The sequence below is a fragment of the Clinocottus analis genome, unplaced genomic scaffold (assembly GCF_023055335.1).
Source record: "Clinocottus analis isolate CAN_PGR_092001 unplaced genomic scaffold, fCliAna1.0.p SCAF_8, whole genome shotgun sequence".
Taxonomy (NCBI): Eukaryota; Metazoa; Chordata; class Actinopteri; order Perciformes; family Cottidae; genus Clinocottus; species Clinocottus analis.
Window position 1 is genome coordinate 8,396,525 of NW_027176240.1, and position 20,342 is coordinate 8,416,866.

The 20,342-nt window shown below is 39.6% G+C and overlaps 1 protein-coding gene across 4 annotated transcripts; it reads left to right on the top strand.

Annotated features, from left to right (window-relative positions):
- The first annotated feature begins 1,460 nt into the window (after window positions 1-1,460).
- LOC137780169 (phosphatidylcholine:ceramide cholinephosphotransferase 1-like) lies at window positions 1,461-18,733 on the top strand. Of its 4 annotated transcripts, none has more exons than XM_068568556.1 (7): window positions 1,464-1,573; window positions 11,681-11,794; window positions 12,546-13,416; window positions 13,522-13,639; window positions 14,430-14,583; window positions 15,693-15,859; window positions 16,247-18,733. In XM_068568556.1, the coding sequence occupies exons 3-7, from the start codon at window positions 12,806-12,808 to the stop codon at window positions 16,424-16,426; spliced, it is 1,230 nt and encodes a 409-aa protein (XP_068424657.1). In that variant the 5' UTR covers window positions 1,464-1,573; window positions 11,681-11,794; window positions 12,546-12,805; the 3' UTR covers window positions 16,427-18,733. The 4 variants fall into 4 exon arrangements, with proteins under 4 accessions (XP_068424656.1, XP_068424657.1, XP_068424660.1 ...); XM_068568558.1 differs by lacking the exon at window positions 1,464-1,573 and adding an exon at window positions 2,101-2,179; XM_068568555.1 differs by lacking the exon at window positions 11,681-11,794 and having other exon boundaries at window positions 1,461-1,573.
- The last annotated feature ends 1,609 nt before the right edge of the window (window positions 18,734-20,342 follow it).

The following is a 20,342-nucleotide window of genomic DNA, read 5'->3' on the forward strand; positions in this document are numbered from 1 at the left end:
CTAATGCACAACATAGTGCAGTGTTGTGAAGGTTCATGGGCTTTTGTTTTGTTGTCCTCATTAAATTATTGATGGGATGACTCCACTAGGAAGCTTATTTATTATCTCACTTTACTGATGGTTGGAGTTCAACCAGGCTATTTAGCAGAAATTCAGTCTTACAGGTGCATTTCACTTTAGTCTGCATTTCATTTTTGCTATTCCAGCCTTAGACTCATTTAATGTTTAGACGTTTATAATTTCAATACTTAGACCCTATGGCACTTCAGTTGTATATATTTTGTCATATGCATGTTACAAAATGTCAAACTGACATTAAGAAATGTATACAGAAGGAGCTCTAAAGTACAAACAACCTCATCTGTAGATTATAAATGATAATGAACTAATCTTAAATGCAAACTGGAAATTTTAAATATCTCTCAATGTATTATGTATAACTGTCAACATTTTGTTAATCACTTCTGTGGTTTAACAATTATTCCATCCAATTGTAGTTATTATGACTCATTCATTACTACTCAAGTGTCTTTTATTGTGTATTCCAGTCTAATGGCAGTCAAGCAGTTATGCTTTCCACAGAAAGAATTGCTAAATTAAACATGTAAAAGAGATCCATTGTTGATCCATGAAGAAATCACTTATCAGTTAAGGCTGAAGATGATGTCAAGTTACCTCAACAGTAAATGCCAGACCAAACAAAAGAAAAGAGATAGGCCAACTCAATTCTTCTGTCCTATCATACGTTATAGGCCGATCAGTGGTTAGTTTCTATGTTGTTGTACTATATTCTTGACCTTATAGTGAAATCCTGCTTGTCGACATTCAGGTGTGCACCAGTTGGCTCTTTAACACTGTTTTTGAAGGAGGGGAGCTTTTTTTGTAATATTGCTGCTCGACCCATTGCATGACACATTTTTCTCTTATTTCTCCTGAACTTTGGTAAAGCCCTTACAAGAAAAATAGACAGTGTATTATTCTGATATATAAATAACTAATGGGTATGATTGGAATATGCTTCTGGTTTCAGAATAGTAATCTCTCCATGTTTTATTGTCCGATTATAGCTTTATTTTCAGAGTATACATTATATTAAAATAGTGTGTGTGCTCAGACCTTCACCAATAGATGGCTTCACATGAGTGAGTGGGGAGGGCTCGCGCTCTTCCAACGCTGCATTTTCTTCCTAGTTGTTACTGTTGCTGCATTCAAATGCTCCTCGTCTGCGACGACTTCAAAGCCTGCATGTCTAAATATGTTCTTTGGCTCTTTCTTTGCCAAAATAAAGACAAAGAAATATCCTATGAGATGTATTGTTGATAATGGTGTTATTTAGTGTGTTGTTGCGACCCATCACACATTACGCCAACTTTTGGACACTAAGCATCACGCCACATTTCTGATGGTCTTGAAGGCAGCACGGGTGACGGTAGGAAGGGAACTCCCAGCTTCTCGAGTCCCAAACCGCCTACCCATGAAAACACAGGATAAAACCACAGAGGGATTTTACACCAGAGTGCTGCGATAACCACCACCATATGAAGAGAAAGTCCTGAAACATTTCGACGGCCAGGTAATAACACTAAACAAATGGATGCGACTCTTTAGTTGAAAGCGGACCTATCTATCCGCTGAGCTCTCTCCGACCTGTGTGAGCCAGTTAGGTGAGTCAACACTATCGCGGTAAGGGAAACCGCGACAGTTCATGTTAGTATGCTGCATCACCAACCGAGTTCAACGCCGGGTATATTGTGTATTTTTTTTTACCAAAATGCGTTGTTCGATAAACCGGTTCTCAACGAGGTGTAAGTGACCAAATGTAATGTTAACTAACGCTGCTCATTGGCCTTGTGTTGAAACATTGTATTAGTTGGCGAGACACCGTCTCCCGTTATCGGTAATCCAACGTGATTGGCAGAGGAGCTCAGCTCGCGGTACGTTGATTTTTTTCTTTTTCTTTTTTTTTTCCTTCTTCTCTCCCCTTTTCCAAACCGGATCTAATTGTTGTGTTGGTTAATATTCAGGTTACAATACCAGGCTTGTAATCCACCATCGCGTACGTTAGCTCACCGTTACCCCCCCAAATATCGCGCTAGGAATCGAGGAGCCCGGCTGTGTTTTAGCTGACGAGCTAGCTCCCTGAAACACTGAAGACGCCAGCTTGCCCATCTATTTTTAGGTGGTCAGACTAAGCTCTCTTAAGCCACACGGTACAGTGGTACACTACCAGTGTGAATGAAGTGAATCAGTGTTTTCAGCACGTTTAAAAAGCCACCTGTGTCATCCATGATTTTGACGTGACACTATCTCGCAGCTGTGCCTACTAACGTTACAGTGGCAACGAATCGGCTGATGTATTTTCTCAGCTGCGGTCTCTGTACGTGTTAACCTCGAGTATTGATGGGAATCAAACATGTGTTTGTTTGTGCCCCTCTCGACATGGTCACCGCTCGAGGTGGGTTTTGACTCGTGTGACATTAGTTGCCTTAGAAAAGGGCGGAACGTGTGTCTTGCTTTCCCCCCACAAAGTCTCATTCACACCTCCCCCTTGACTCGTTATGGAGGAAACGTGATCACATATGTTTGAACAGTTGCGTCGTTGGGGGAAAAAACGGACGACAAATGGCGAGGTATGACTGCTAAGATTCACTCAGCCCACAGGAAAACTGCCCGGACAGATGGATAAGCCAACAGAGACATTGACTGAACTACACAGAGGGATGTCTGTGTAGCGGATTTGGTGAGAAAGCAACGTTTCACAGACGTAAACAGTATGACTGCAGTGAGTGTCAAGGGGGCAAAATGTAAAAGTGAGTCAATGGGGTTATTGTTACCCAATGCATCCAGCCTAGTTGCCGAGGAAGCCTCATTGCCAAAGCATGTCAGACTATCAACAAGTGGAAACAATGAGTTTTCTGTAGGCAAAGCGATGAATCATCCTTGGAAAACTGTCTACACTCATGTCGAACGTATTGGGCAACATTAGCTTAGATCACCAACTTCCTCTGGGAAAAAAGGGTTTTTAAATTACTTCTTTCTTTAGTAAATAGGCATACTATTTTGTCTTTTTCATAACGTTTTCAGTTTTAATCTGGAACTGATGGATGTGTTAGTCAGAGCTTCAGATATTACATTCCATAACTAACTAGTATTATCATCCTTCTTAGGGATTTTTGCATTTATCAGTTACCCATCTTAGTGTCAGCTTCTGTCTGATTATAATAACTCACCATCAACTTATTAAATTAATATTATGGAGACAAACTGTCAACAATGTATCAATATAAGATTCTCAATTACAAATCTTGCATTCTAATGGAGAAGAGGATATTTTAATGTTTTATTCTCAACAGTTTAAAGCTTATGCTATCTACCACAACATCAGTGCCAAAACGGCTATCTTTATAAAGTTTATAATATTCAATTTCTGTTGACTTTGTTTTAAATTATATGTTCATTACAAGGTCACAATTGAATATGTTGTTTTACTGGACAACATTAAATAAAGAGATGGGGTATCGGAGACACCTCCATTATAACTATGACCTTAACACTTCAACATGTAATATAATTAACACCTCTATGGCAGTGCCAAGTGAACATAATATTCTCTCCAAACTGTAATATAACCACCTCTATTCAGTTTCTGGGTACATTTTAAGTAGAGGCAAAATATACAATACAGCGTTTGCATTTCCCTGGCAGTGTTACTATCTCTGTTTAGCTGGCAAAGCCTGAACAAATCTTTAGTTTCAAAACTTTTCCCCATCAATTTAAGCTGTTGGTTGGTAATGATAAAGTGTGTAGATCCTTGGTAAAATTATCCCAACAAGTATTTTGTGGCATCATCTATGAGTTTGGCATCAAGTACATATTGGAGAAGGTCTTTTTTTACTCCAGCATACGTGTGCCTCTACTAAGTAGAGTCTACTCAGACCGCAGCTTGGGTGTAATGGTATTAGCTGATGGCCTTGGCCTGATTGTTGTTCTAGTGAAAGATACTACAACGTGAGTGCTGGACAATAGGCATTCATTGATCATTAGATTTCCATCGTAGTTTTGCCTCCAGAGAAACTGTTCTGGGTTTAATCTGGTTTCTGCCATAATTAGAAAAGCATGAAGTTTCACTTCTCCTCACATGATGTCCCAGTTTCCTTTGGCCTACAACTGCGTTTTGGAAATCTAGGCTAGTAGGACTTCGATGTAACCTATTTTGTGTATTTCAGAAAATAAATCATCTTGCAATATCATATGCAATTTTAATTGTAGTTGCAGGACAGAAAGGCAGTGTTTTAGTGGTAGAATACCCTCTAGCTTTGCTGGGCTTTGTTTGAATAAATGAAGTCAAACAGACTTTGAACCATTTGACAATTTGAAACGATGTGTATTTAATATTACACTATATAATCTAGGTATACATGACCGATGCATGCGGATAAGGCATGGGTGTCGAGTAGGAGTATTAGTAAGGAATGTTAAGTAGTGCAAGCTGCCCCTTTCTGTTTTGTGCCATTGTCTAGCTTGCTTACACCTGAGCTGGGTATCTCCCTGCCTTGACTTGTTTCATATGTCCCCCTGCATTCCTCTTATGTTAATCAAGTTTCTCAGGGTGTTTGGTATCAATAACGGTACACCAGTGTGACTATATCTCACCAGTAAATACCCAGGAAGCTTTAGACCTCTTCCTGCCCTAATTTGTGCATGTTTTGGCCCATTTCAAAAGCAACATGATGCTATAATGAGGATAGCTGGTGTGAATTTAGCCAGTGTCATTTTTTGCACAGAACTGTATATTCAAAGTGTGGATGTGAATGAGTTTGGCATTTTCTTTTGTTGTTTGAGACTGTTGATTTTTCTTAGTGCCATGGATTTTTTTTCTTTAAAGAGGTATGATGAATGACATCTTCATGGGAAATGGCACAGGAAACGCAGACATCTAGTTTGTTGTGTGAGGTATTGCTCTTGGCTTGCCACATCAGTTATATGAAAAATCCCAACACACAGGCTCGTATAGGGAGCCCTCATTTCTGGGCTTTGTTTATGTAGTGCCAGGCTGCATGTTAGTGCATGAGAGTTCACCTATTGGCATGCTAATAGGTGCTCTGCACTGGGGTCATACGGCGGTTACCTATGATAGTGCCACCCTTATAAAGCCCATACTCTATTTGACCCTCTTAGATAAACACTGTTAGCTCTTAGCACTGTTATTGTCGTTTTTGTTTGCGCTGTTTATTCTGTGGTCACTGTTGTTGTTTGCACTGTTCATGCTGTTAGCTTCTAGCCGTCCAGTCAGTCTCACCATGTGGAGGCAATCCCTCAATCTGCTGAGTTTAGCACCTTAATAATCGAGCCCTTGTTGCTGTTTTAAAAGATTTTTCAACTGTTTAATGAAGGAGCACAATTTCTTTTGTCAGCCATACAGAAATATGGTTAGTAAATTGCATCTTTCTGCTCAAACATGCAAAGTCATTCCAAGTTTGAAGCTGTTAGTGTTGTTGACAGACCCTTTACGTTGATCTATGAAAAGATGGGCTAAATGCTGCGCTGAACACTAATTACTCCCTGTTGACAATACATCCCTTTAGTGCTCTTCTATATATCATTTCTGATGTGTCTGCACCACATGGAGTTGAACACAAGTTGCGTTAGTCCTCTGGGCTTGTCGAGGCCCGGCGTCCTAATCAGTGACTCCTAAAGCCACAGGTGGTTTTCTCATTAGCAGATGTCACCTACTAGTACATTGGTTGTTGTACCCATTGAGCTTAGTTCCCCCAAGACTTATCCAAGATACTTTATGGCCTGTCTCATCCTTAGCTCTGATAATTAACCAACTGATAGGACATAATGTTCTGTAATAGCAGAGTTTCTATCGTCTTCATGATAAACCACATTACAAAGACTTATTTGGCATGGTAGACTTTTCTTATCTGCCTTTTCCTCATAGTAATATGTATGGACAGATCAGCATAGTGGTTTCCTAACATGATAGTACAGGAACATGTTGCAATATTTGATCTACTTTAACTTAATTTCTTTAGAGTTGAATGATGAGGGAATCCAGGTATTTATTTACTTGTTTGAAATGTAAAAGCCGACTGGATTCAAAATGGCAAATATTACTACAAATATTATTCCATTCAGTAAACAAACAAAAAACTGCCACACTGTGGACATGTCGTTTAATTTTTGTATAAAAATATAAATGCTATAAATTAACCCAGTCAACATTTAAATAATAATACTTAATACCTTCAGTTTTCCACCTCCCACTACAGCTGTAGTCTAGTTTTCTGACTAAGTTATAAATTAATATTCCTAAACAGTCGTGGGAAGATGTTATGTGATGCAGGTTTCGGTTGTCAGCTGCTTTTGGTGTCAGCTGTTATGGCTAGTAGATTGATGATTCCCGAACACAAATTAATATTAGAACTTGTTGCTCATGTCCTACTTCTCAATAACTATATTAAGTCGAGGCTGTCATCAGACCTTGGTGTTTTCCCTTCCTAATCTTCTTGGAAATGGAATGTTTTTTATTTAACATTGGGCTACGTATGTGCAATCAGGAGAAGCTTGGTGTTGTCTCCAGAAACACTTTAATGCTTGTTGTGTACCTGGCGACCTGCCATATTGATTAATTGCTGAAGGTCACTGTTTGAGTTGATTTATCTGTAGCTCAAGGAAGCTGTGTAGAGTGTATATACACACTATTTCTTAACTGGAAAACTAAGACTAAAAACAGTGTAGGTGTAGTTTAAAAATGTAACATTGATGTCTGTGCTAAATCTAATCTACTTGTAAGGCCATTTTGCACTGCAAGACTTCTCTAATGATGATTTTTTTCAATCTGCAGTTTTCTTATATAAACACAACATCATAATCATACAGTTGATGCAATCATGTGATGGGATTTGATTATATTTAGTGCCCGCTGGAAACTAGACACACATAGGAGTTGGTAACAGAACCATAGGTTTTGTTTTTAGTAAGTAAGACTTTGTAAATGGAAAACATGTTTTTGTTTCTTCTTTTTCTTTTATTCTGTCATTGCTCGAGGTCCTGATAGAAATCTGGTCAACTGATAACATTTATTTTTTTGGTCAAAACCGTGGCACAAAAAACTGAAACTATCTACATAGTGGTTAAGTGGATATGATTTTTGTGTGTGATTTTAGAAGAGTTGACCGTTTACTCTCTCAAATACTGCACATTCCAAGCGTGTTATTTATCTCCTCTGGTGTTCACTGAAGCCAAACACTGAAATATTTGGGAAAGACATACTAAATGAAACAAAGAAGATAAGTGATACGTACTGCTAGTTGCTGAGCATCGTAGAAGTGCATTACCAAATTTACAGTGAGTGATTTTCACCGCAGTTGTAAAGTATAGTCTAGAAAGTAGTTTAGCAGGATCCACAGCACCATTCTGTATAAAAATTGGCTGAAGTCAATTATTTGTTTTTAAAAAATAAAACTACTACTACTGTACAAACCATGCATAGTTAATTTTTAACCATAATCACTGTAATGGGGTATGTCCAGTTGTGTAAATATTGGCCTTGCATTCTCTACCTGGAGGCCCTTTGTACACTGTAGGTGTAAATAGATACAGGTGAGGGTGTATTGTTCAACCCGCGTCAGTTTTCTTTACACGTAAACCCAGTAAAGAGATACTTTCAAAAGCTGCATACAAAACTAAAGGACAACACCCTTTGGGACAAGGCAGGGAGAGAGCAAACATATTCCATTTATTTAAAAATATCATCTTTGTTTGTCTTTTGTGACTGACTTTTGTGCAATGTCATATCGGCTCTGTTTAAACATTTATTTCTTTTGTGTTAGAGAATCACATGCATCTATCACGTTTGAATGGACAGATTGCTATTTTCTTTCTGGATTTTAACTTAAAATAAAACATTTTAAAGCCTGACCTGCCTGAGTTTGACCAATTCCAATGTTCTATCTAAGAAGACAAAATTATTGGCATTACTTGGGTGTACTAAGCTACTTAGAGCTACTGTTAAGATGTTAAAGTGGTTATTATTTCTTCTCTTAGATCTATTTTATAATGTTGTGTGAACATCATCTTCAAATGACTTTATCCATTTATGTTTCCTGCCAAAACTACATTTTACAAGATGCGATTACTTCGAGCAGAATGCTAATGATTTTGAGGTTTTTCCTCTACGTTTTATTTTGGACTTGCAGAACTACTCCGTGTCCATGTGCACCGATTTTGGGAGTATAACCGAGGCTGTGAAACTATTGCTAAAGCGATCGTGCCCAAAACTTGTAAATATTAAACTGCTCATGGCACTCAGCTGAAAACCGTTTCGATTGACAGCCGATCAATTGTGCATCTCTAGTGAAACACAACATGAGTTGTCAAATTTGTGAATATTCAGTTAAATTTCATACAGGACTGTTTCTGGGATACAATTAATAATTCTTCAGATTATTTTCTCAATTAATTGTGTCCATTAAACAATTGTAAATAAATGTTCAACCGCACAGTGAGTTTTCAATTCACTGTCATCTGATACTATGGTTGACCCCCAACTCTCATATCATGTCAAACATATCTTGCTAAAAACAAACAGAGTGATTGACCCGGTCAATGTATTTGTTAGATTGTCGCCAGCGTGACAAAATGAATACTATTCTTATCTTCATGCTTTCAGCATATTTTTTGTTTTGTTTTAATTTCATTTTTTTACTCCTTTTTTTTTCTTTTTAATTTTTTTTTGTTCTTCCAAATTTCTGCATTGAATTCTTTTGAGGATCAGACGTATGCACTGCTGGTCATGCAGAAGTACATATGTTTGTTTTTAAGATGGCTGTATTTCTCATCTAGTCATACCCCAGCGCTCTCTTGAGGGTTCCTTGGTGGACATCCAGCTCAAGCAAAGACATGCTGTTCTTGTGAAAAGCCGTTATTATGACTGTCTTATTCTTACCTAAGAAGCATACTGTATCGTCAGAAATAAACCACATTATACAGTTGACGTAAAACTGGTAAAGCCAACTTCATTATAGCCTCAGGTTTGTGTTCGTTGTGTGTACTGTATACCTGTTCTTGCATCTCATTCATATGTCTGTACTTCTGCCAATTTTGGCAAAGGCCATTTATTTCACAGGGAGATTTCCATTGTCACAATTTGTAGTGTGTTGTAGGGTCCAAAACAGAAATCACTAAGTTGCACATCACGGGTAGTACCGGGTACTTCAGATCAGGCATATTAAAAAACTTCAGTTGTAGACCAACAGGTTTCTTTAGACAAACACACTCTGCAGACTACATCCAGGCTGCTATTGACACAAGTCAACCTTTACTTATTGCATGTCTTTAGAAAGCTTGTTGCAGCAAAGGAAGTTTTAATGTTTGTCTTTGGTCTTGCTAGTTGTTGGAGCCAATCGCACTCAACTCTTCTCTTCTCTGTAAGGTCGTTCACAGCCATTGTGATTTAGTCATACCACTCTTGGTGTCCTAAAGATGGGCTACCGATGATGTGTTTATGTTTGTCTGCTTGACATATTGTCGTTCCTAGCTGGGTCGGATCCTTTCTGCCGATGTCACATGTACTGCCTTGTGTGAAACCACCCAACCCCCCTCCCGCTTCGTTCCACCAAACAGTCTGTGATGGAAGAATTGCCACATGAAGGAAAAACGAAGTTTGTGTTTAGAGTATAAACCAGGTTTATGACTTCTTTTTTTTTTGTCAGCACAGTTAATCTAGCCGTCTTGCTCTGCTTTTAAATCGGGGGCAATTTCGCTTGACGAAGGTGTGTACACAAAGAGATGTGAAAGTAGGAGGAAGTGGTGACATGACACCCACTGAAGCTCTTTTTCAAATTCTCTAATGTTTTACTTTCACACAGACGCACTCACACACAGTCAAATGCCGGTGATGTGTGAGGAGTGGGGTTTCTGAAGCTATTGAAGGTTTCCCTATGTAGTTTTTGACCTATTCCCAGTTTGTCTATCTCATGCACGCACACATGGACGCACATGCACGCCGGTTCCCACTATTCCACTGATTACAGGTGGTGGTAACATGCCAACGTGCTACTTTGGGTTAGCATGGACATGGCAAAGGAGTACAGTAAGCTAATAAACAAATCTGCTAATATGTTATGAGTTTGTTTCCAAGAAAACTCTACAGGGCCTCTTTTTAAAAGAGGTTTGCTCCACCACTATTTCCACGACCGGTGTCCTTGAGCAAGCCCTGTCGTGATCTTCAAACAAAACTGAGAATTGTGACAAAGTAGAAGATTTGTTTAAGTGAACAAATTATTTCATCACCACCATCATTTCATATTTACAGAGGCGTCTGAACATGGCACTTCTTCTCTGGTGTGGTTATAGTTACAAAAGTTTTGAAGGGAAATGAAAGGCTTTCATAGTCAAAATATTTAGGGAGTACCTTCAATGTTTTCTCTTATCTTGTATCAAAATTCACAACATCTTAAGGCTGAAGCATGAGCAGAATTTCCTTTGTTTCTGCAGTCCTCTGCCCTCAAACAATAGTGTTCTGAAGATTTCCATCTGTTTTGCTCCCAGTACAAACGTGTTTTATCAAAGCCTGCTTTGTGCTCTTCAGGTGTTGGTTAACCTTAACACACAAAAATTTGCTTGTGAGAAGTCTGTTTGTTCCACGACCTTGTGTTACTACAGGTTATCTGGGTTCCTGCAGTGTCAGTTTACGGTCATTGAAATTAAATTCAGTGCATACTTATGTTTTCCAGATACTTGAATTGTCTCAAAGTCTTGAATACTACTTGAATAACTTGGTACTTGAATATGAATGTCCACTACCAAAATGGAAATGCATATTCTCATGCTATTTTAGCATAGCTATTACAAAACGTATCATATATATTTTAACTCTCATATCCAAGATTTCTTGGAGAACACAGCATTAAAACACATGGGTAAATACGGGTCATTTTATTAGTTTTAGGATTAGTTTGTGTTTTCTGTTCCCAGTACAGTTTAGAGAGATTATTTCCTCACTGAGCACGCTATAAGCTGATTCATTGACCAAAGGTCCTCCTCACACAGCTGACTCAGTGACAGCTAATCTCTGATCTGTCTCAATCCTATACTGTTAGCGAACTGATGCTAGTGCTTTGTCTATGTTTCTCCTTTTTTTTCCACTGCTGCTCTCCTTTGCACTTCCCACCCGATGTTAAGGTACACAGCTGGGAAGTCACGTAGCTAAGCTGTTGCATAAGGACTCTCCTGCTGTGCTGTTTGAAAGCGATCCATATGTTTATTTTTACACTTGCTTTCTTGTCTTTGTACGTGAAGTTAGAATTATGGTGATTGGTCAAATTGTCGTCAGCAAGAATAAATCTGATTCTAGGTGTTGTCAGAGTTGTAAAAGATCCATTTTATAGCCCTTTTATTTGGCGCTGTCTTGCTGACCCAAATGAACGGGCCTCTGAGGTGAGATGAGGTACTGATGTGCAGTTTGTTGTCCAGCCAACCAGCCAGCCTGCCAGTGTATTTAGCTGCCTTTGGCCTGAGCTGGCTGTGCCGTGGCTTGACTGCTGGCTGATTGCCCTCTTAACAGGGGTGGGGTTGTCTCAGGGCTTGGCGCTGACCTTCATTCTGATTTATGAGTTCCTTCTTGCGTTCTGTTTCCCCTCCCATCCTCCCTCCTTCCCTTGTATCCATGCAGTTGATCAGGACTAGCCTCCAGTTGTACCTCCCACTCTCCCGAACACAAGCTGGGCCACCCTGTGTCCGCCACTGACATCACGGTCTATAAACAAACACATGATATGCAGCAGATGTGAGTTCATCCCCTTGTTAATGTTAAACCTTGACTGTTGCCTGAAGCCTGGATGGAAAACTAAATCAAGTTAAGAATTAATCTGTGAAAGAACTGGTTAGATAGTATTTTCTATCGACAGTTTAGTCAATTAAACAGATTAAGTAACCCAAGTTACATGGTCATTTGACTTTGATACACATTCAAACTAGTGATTAGCTGTGTCTCCGTTCTGCTTATCAAGTAAATGATTAATCAATGCCTCTGTGTTTTCCATTATCTTCCCATCTATTTATTTCTTGTGTATTCCTTTCAAACAGCACAGATTCCTGATATTATCGTCTTTAAACCAGAACCCATTCACGTGGGTAGCTCACCAGTACTACTGCATACAGTTCTTGTGTTCACAACAGAAAAGGGGTCATGTCTAAATAAAAGCTGACCCACTCAGGATATGACAAAATGTCCCCTTTGTGAGAGTCAGAGAGAGGAAACCTACTGACAGATAAGAGGCCTCATGCTTTGGCTGTTGTGAATGATGTTAAAAAGAAATGTAATGTTTCGTTTCTGTGAAATGGATCATAAGATATTTTCATCTGTTATTGTCAGTTCCTCAAAGTTGACCAAACAACCTGTGCATCATGCTGCTTTGTCATTCGAAGACTACTTCCTAGTTTCCAGGCATTTGTTCCATGACTACACCCAGTCCAGTTGTGTGAGTGGATATGGCAGTCTTCACTGTATTCTGAGTCACATTTTTTTCTTTAAACAGGGGTGCAGTGCAAGTGGAAAAGAGCTGATGAGGTGAAGAGGGCCAAAGGAGGCCATTGTGACGACACCCGAGACCCTGCTGCCTACTTTCTCCCCCCCCCCCCACCATCACTTCAAGAGGAGACTGGGCTCCCTCTGGGTGCAAGACACACCATGTGCCAAAACTGGAGAGGACTTGCCACTGCCCCATAGACTGCCAAACTTCTTGTAAACTTTACCGAGTCTGTGGACCCTAATTCTACACTTTGCCCACTGGCCAAGATGAAGAAGGTGGCAGCATGGTCGTCGGAGGACGTCTCTGACTGGCTGAGCAAAGAGGGGATGCCGGAGTACATAGACGCCCTCCGTCAGACCGACGGCCCAGCTTTGCTCAGGCTCAACGAGGCAGATTTCCAGATGCCTCCCATCTCGCTTGTGTCGTCTGATGGCGGGCAGCAGCTGTTGGAGCGACTGGAGACGCTGCGGATAGAGACTCACATCGAGGCTCACAAAAATGGCCATGCAAACGGGCATGCCGGTGGGCTACCTAACGGGACATGCAAGCCTCAAAGGAATGGCACGTTGGGGATGAAGACCATGATGGAGATGGTCCACATCCCCATCCCTACAGTAGAAACTATGCGCACCTCGTTCCCTGTCGAGTGGGGCAAGACGGGCATAGCGTTCGCTTATGCGGTGGTGTGCTTTGTTACCACCACCGTTGTCATTTCAGTGGTTCATGAGAGAGTACCACCAAAGGAGCACACCCCACCGCTACCTGATAAGTTCTTCGACCTGTTTAACAGGGTGGAGTGGGCCTTCTCCATTTGTGAGATTAATGGCATGCTGCTGGTGGGACTCTGGCTGATACAGTGGATGCTACTCAAGCACAGGTAGAATCTATGTGTATATATTTTTGGTTTATCATTTAAAATGCAGCAAAGTGAAATTGTCCTATTAATAATTTGTTATCTGTTTTTTTTTGTTTTTTTTTCCAGGTCAATTGTAGGCAGGCGATTCTTTTTCATTGTGGGCACACTCTATCTGTACCGGTGTATTACAATGTACATCACCACTCTTCCTGTTCCGGGGATGCACTTCAAATGCTCTCCAAAGGTATAATACACATACACACATTTATTTCTCTCCCCCATTGTAGGTTTGTTGAGCATGAAAGGCTTCTTTCTTACTTACTCTTAATGCTTCAGGCAAAAACGTGCTGAATGGGCAAATTCAGCAAAAAATGTGATCTCTTTTGTAAGTTGAGAGCCTCTCAGTGCTCTCCAATGATTGTAAGATATGTGCATGTCCACTTTTGTGCGAGTCAGAAAAGCTTCAAGGGGTTGCTTCACTTTTTAATAGGTCCTGTTATTGTAATGTTGCCAATGCTCTAAGAGGAAAGCAGTTTCATATCATTGTATTTAAAGCCACTGTGTGCCGCGTTCCTGTTTTTCCTAAAACAATACCGGTGAGAGTAGATTAAAAAATGAATGCATTTTGTGTTCTCTTTGCATCTAAAATTTTTGTAGGGTTGTGTTTTTATCATGCATATGATGTGCTGCTCGAACTCAAATCACTAATTATCAGTAATAGAGTAATGCTATCTTTCAATTTGATTTTAGGCATCTAAACTTACTGTTGTAGATGTTAAGTGTATAAATTGTCAGGGTCAAAAATTGGCAAACCAGAAGGTAAATGACCTCAAACGCAAGTGATTTACAGGTGAGATGTGTTATCACAAACACATCTCGGCTCAATGTCACTCACCCCAGTCTAAAATTACTCATGTTGTGCTGCTACTCTCTCTCCCCTTTGCATTCATGGATGTATCATATATTTATTTTGCATCTCTGAGTAATGATGTCAGTTTTCATACATTTGTAATGGATGGCTGTGTTTCTTTCAGCTTCTCGGAAACTGGGAGGTTCAGATGAGGAGAATAATGAAGATGATTGCTGGTGGGGGCCTTTCCATCACAGGTTCCCACACCATGTGTGGAGATTATCTGTATAGTGGCCACACAGTCATGTTAACGCTAACGTACCTCTTCATCAAGGAGTGTAAGTGCCACTGTGTCTCTAGACTATAGGTTCAGTAAAAATATACTCAGGTTTTTACTTATATATATATATATATATATATATATATATATATATATATATATATATATATATATATATATATATATATATATATATATATATATATATATATATATATATATATATATATATATAAATAAATAAATAAATAAATAAATAAATAAATAAATAAATAAATAAATAAATAATCTCTACTTATTACCTCCTCAAAGTTATTTTTTATTTTTTTTAAGGAGATCATTTGGCTTTAAACCAGTGCCCACATCCTTCAGTAAGTCAGTTGAGGTGTCAAAAGATAGATGTACTAATCAGAAATGGAAACCAGGCTTTTAAACCGCACGCTTTCCAAGGCCAAGAGTAAGCCGATTGGCACTCACAGTTGTTGATTCAGAAATTGCCATTTAAAAGACAAATTTATTCCAACATAATGCTCTATTTCATAACTGATGTTTAGGTTCATGCACACTAATGTTTTCAGCATCTGCATCATCCTGATGAAGTCTGGTATTGCTTGGCTCTTGCGACACTTCTCAAAATTGTATCCGGAAATGTAGACATAAGGGAAATGTCGAGAAAATGGTTTGCGCAATCCACTTCCACAGCTATTAACACGTTAGTAGCAGCGGTAAGACATTGCGCTGTTCTATAACCTCATTTTTGGTTCCTCATCAGGCAATTCGTTTATCTCACGCATTTGGTTTGCACATCCACTTCCCCATTAAGCACACGAATCAGAAGACGGAAGCATTTTAACTGCACAGTCCAGTTGTAGACAGTTACATTTCTCAAGCTTTGAGTTCACAGTTCTTTACACTGCTCCAGCACATGCTACTAAAATGCTCTCTCACCAGAGCAGTGACATCTAGTGGTAAAAATAGAACAGTTTGGTTAGCGTCTGAACTCCTGAGGACAAATAAAATGTATTTCCACTAACTCGCTGATGTTTGCTGGTCTTAATGCCCCAATTAGCTGTTAGAGATAAATCTTCTAGAGTTGATACTGCTGAGTCCGTCGTGTAGCTCTTGTGCATTTATAACCCTGCTGTTTTTCTTATGTTTGATTGGCAGATTCTCCCAAGCGGTTCTGGTGGTACCAATGGTTTTGCTGGAGCTTGAGCGCTGTTGGGATTTTCTGCATCCTTCTGGCCCATGACCACTACACTGTGGATGTGGTGGTTGCATACTTTATCACTACACGTCTCTTTTGGTGGTACCACACGATGGCCAACCAGCAGGTGAGTGCAACATGTGACATAACTCAGTTTTATTACAGATTCCTACCAAGTAATGTGGGCACAAGAGTTTATGAACTGGAACCTGTATTTCATAGAGTTTGTACACAAAGAGGGAAGCCCAGTTGGGAAAACATGTCCTGTGAGTTCCTGTAGTTGTCAGTCGTATGTGATTTCCCACTCGTCCACTTCTGTCTGTGTACGTAGGAAAAGTCCCACAGGAAAGACTTTAGTGAACAGAAAGTACAGCTGACATTGTGAAAGGACAGCAGGCCCTGAATATTGTAAATTATAGAGCTCAAGATAAAAATTCACTGGCAAGAAAAATTGCAATCGATATCCGAAGACCCCGCTCACGGTATTTGTGTCTTTTTACTTTTTTTGTTTCAGTCGCTGAAGGAGACGTCACAGAATAACCTGTTCTCGCGCGTGTGGTGGTACAGACTGTTCCAGTATTTTGAGGAGAACGTGAACGGCACGGTCCCTCGCAACTATCAGCTGCCGTTGTCATGGCGATCGTTGCAGTGGAACCGCGGCGGCGTAAAGTACAGCAAACTGGACACCCAGTGACCCCCCCCCCACCCCCCGCCCCTTCTATCTTGTCAAAGCAAGTAAGGACTATGACTTCCATAAGTGCTGTTTTTTACCCGTGAAAGATGGCACTGTTAAATGTAGCGCTGCCCTTTCACCTCCAGTAACAGGCACACCTGTCCAAATGGGTAGCACTGTGACCCACCTTGTTTCTCTCGTTTTCGCCCATCTGTCTCTTCTGGTAGTATTGCCAACACAGAACATTAATTTATATTTGTTTTGTGGGATTTCCATCGTTGTGGACCACACAGTGGTTTATGAAGCATTTCAACAAACTTCTAAAACTCAGAGGTTTTTTTTTTTGGCCACAAAGACTCAAAACCTTTTCCCTCTCTGCACAAAACAATAGTTAATGTCCTCATGTTCTGACTAGATTTTTAGTGCAAATACTGTTAATCTATGATAACCAAAATGCCATTAGCATTCTTTTCTCTTTTTTTTTTTTTTTTTTTTTTTTTTTATATAGCAAATTACTTTTTGTAAACTGTCCTTGCTAAAATGAGTCAAAGGTGCAAAAAAATATATCTTATGTGAAACTTTATTTTTCAAAAGTAAATGATGTCCAACTAAAGATTTTTAGATTTTTACCTTTTTCAAGATGGATAACTGAGAGCAAAAGAATCTAATGTGGTATAACATAATTCCAGTGCCTTTCTAGCTTGATTGTAAAACAGTTCAAGTACTATGTGTCTTGTGTCGCTCTGCTGCGGGTGTGACCACGCCGTGGTACGCGGTGGTACTTTGTTAACGGTCTCGTTCCCATGAATGTAAAAACAACAACGCCAGCCTTACCAGAAGATTGGTTTTCACAAAATTTAAGTGCAGTGAGTGAAATGTCCCGTTTATTTATTGATGCTTTACGATGTCAGTTTGTGCTTAGCTGGATAATGCGGTTCTAGCAAGAAAAAAAAAGTCTTTTTTTTCCCCCCCAAACATTTCAATTTTTTTTTTGTTTTACCATCAGTCTTTAACCAACACCAGCCATGTTCAAAGCCTGATCATCAAAGTTATCTGGTAGTTTAACGTTCCACCGCTGCATCATTTGCTAAACATCACTGACTGATTTGAAATTGGAGAAGACGTGTCTCGAAGGTGCAGAGTGAAGTTATTCTGCACCGGGACATGTCTGTGCATCATCGCGGTGTCTCTCGCTCAGGAGATGGCGAGCTCTTGTCTTGTTCCCCACATCGAGTCCCATTTTGAAATTGGATCCATCCTCATTACTGTCTGGTTGTGTAACCTTTTGTGGTGATGATGCGATCTCGAGGAAAATGTTAAATGTCAACACTCGTTGAGTTTAGGGAATCTCAGAGTATTTAGGAAAAAAAAAGAAAAGAATAAATAAAAACAGAAGCTTTAGATAAAGTTTCTGAGCATGTCTGTAATGACTGTGTGTGTACTTTGTGTGGTTTGTCGTGCACTAAATCAAGCTGCTACCTTCCAGTTTAAGTGCAAGGCCAAAACTAGAAGTAGCCAACACTCAACATGGAACTTGTGTGGGGAAGAAGCTGAAGCGTAACGCAAAGAGCTGGTGATGTATTTGACCACGTGTGTGCACGATATCATTGATTTCCATTAATGTGAAAATGCTTCCTTATTGATGATCCTAATAATTTACATGTTGACTTGTTTTTTGCATTTCTTTGTGTAACTATGGTTGAACTGTAAAGAATAAGTTTTGCACAAGTTCATCTATAGGGAGAGATTTAACGTTTTGTGAAACCTTAAATTCAAATTAAACTGATAAGCTTTGATGAAGAGAAACTGCACTAAGCTTTAGATTATTCAAATCTCAAATAAAAAATACAGATAATGTGATTTAATTTTTTTTAAATGTTGGTTAAAGAAGAAAGTGAGAAAATAACTATTTCCATTTTATGAAGCCGATACTTTTCAATCCCAACAAGAGTCTTAATTTTTGAGACAAATGACCTGTAGCATTGTCCAATCATTTCACTTCAACAAAGAATGGTTTCTCAGATTTTAAAAGCACAGCAAGAACTCACAATCAGCCATATTTTGATTTGAGCTCATGTTTTAAGCAAAGGTCCAAACACGGCTCTCGAGCAATGTTTTAGGGGTTTGAAGAGGATGAAAGTTGGAGTTAATGTTTGTCTTCTTGTTTGCCAAAAGTGGGCTTTATTTTCACCGTTTGTTATCCTCGTATGTTCCTCTTTAAACTTCTCACCAACGTTGTCCCAATTTCTGTGTATACCTGATATTTGTAAGATATGATAAAGGATTGTACTAGGGACGCTTTTGAATAAAACCTTTTACTAAAATGTATTTTATTTGCCGTCGGTATCTTTCTTTTCAAATTCATCACAATCCGTTTTCCTTGCAGCAGATTACCTTCTCGTGGCAACTCATTGTGCCAAAAGATTACGTCATGGCAGACCCACTAACCGCCAGCAGATGGACATATTGAGTTGTATAAATCAGACTGGGTGGCCGCTCCTTTCTAAACGTTCTTGCGTCCTGTTTGTGTTTATATGTCTGACATAGTTACCTCCTCCTTTTTTAATTTAGCTCATCCGGGGCTTCATGTTAACCCTTCAAACGCCTCATGCTGATGTTTCAAGCTTTATTCTTGTAACCTCTCCTCCCATCCACCCAAATGTTTTAAAGTCTGCTGTATAAATAAACACACACACACACACACTTAGGCGTTCTATCCCCGCACATCTTTAAAGCGCCTGAAAATGTAATACTTGTCCTGGGTTTGAACAATTAATATTCATCACAAGCTGTTAAAGCTATAGGGGGTGAAAAAAACATAGCCAGGTATTTTTTTGTAACTAAACTCATGACTTTATGGGTGTATTCTGATAAGATTTGATGAGCATGAAACCCCACATCACATGTTTATTTGTATGTTGCCAAGTCCTGACCAGTGCACAGAAATGGACCTTTTGTAAGAGAAGTTACTCTCCGGTTAAGATTGATGTTTCCTCGGCCTTTAGACTGCCAAAATACAAAGTTAACTACTGACCTTCACCTAATTTTTCTCTCGGATTGAAGTTGTTCATGCACTCTTAGAAGTCTAAAGTAAACGTGTCAAAAATGTTATCTTGCAAATTATCAAATGACCGATCCGTGTGGATTCTCGCCACAGCAGCCTCCACGAGCGATCCAAACGAAAGATTACGACCTTAGCTGCAGGTAAACTGCAGCAAGGGGGTTTGATGAGTTCTCTGCAGTTGCCTGCTAAAAAATACAAGAGATCCTCATAATTTCTTGCAGGAAAAAGGATCATGTATCTGGAGCTGGCTCCTTGACCCACTAGAGAATTTGCTGGCACCCTGGGGAGACTGAGCTAGCCAGCCAAGCCGAACTCCCACACACTACAACTGTACACAAATGATGGAGAGTGAGGAGTGAGTCTGCTCTAAACATCTTGCAGTTTCAGCTGCCTTCAATAAAATAGGCCGGATTGATGCTGTAACGATTAATGTGGATTAAAGAGTTGTAAATATGTGTGCGTGCGGTCTGCACTGTGGGCAGAAGATAGGCCGTGTCCTTGATTACTGTCGGCATGCGTTTGATTTTAAACTTTGGGGTGCTTAATTAATCAGGTTGCCTCAACTCTGAGTAGTTGTTCAAGTCATATTCAGTAAAGTAATTTACAGCATGAATAATGTGTTACTGTGTTGCTCTGGCCTTGTCCACTCTACAGCCGCCTGTTTTCCAATCAGGCAAACGCTCTCGGCTCCGCTGTCCATCATTCATTTTGCTAATGAAGAACATTTCAGCCGCCTGTGCATCAATATGTGAAAATACAAACACAATTCTTTTTTACGGCTACACCACTGCATCATACCCTCTCTCCCCCAGGGCCGTGAAGCCAAGAGAAACAGTCTGGTTCATGGCTTCACAGGCAGATTCTATTCTATTC

Coding starts and splice junctions, on each gene's coding strand:
- LOC137780169 (XM_068568555.1), top strand. CDS start 12,806: ATGAAGAAGGTGGCAGCATGGTCGTCGGAGGACGTCTCTGACTGGCTG. Junction 13,417..13,521: donor TGGATGCTACTCAAGCACAG/GTAGAATCTATG, acceptor TTTTTTTTCCAG/GTCAATTGTAGGCAGGCGAT. Junction 14,584..15,692: donor GTACCTCTTCATCAAGGAGT/GTAAGTGCCACT, acceptor TTTGATTGGCAG/ATTCTCCCAAGCGGTTCTGG.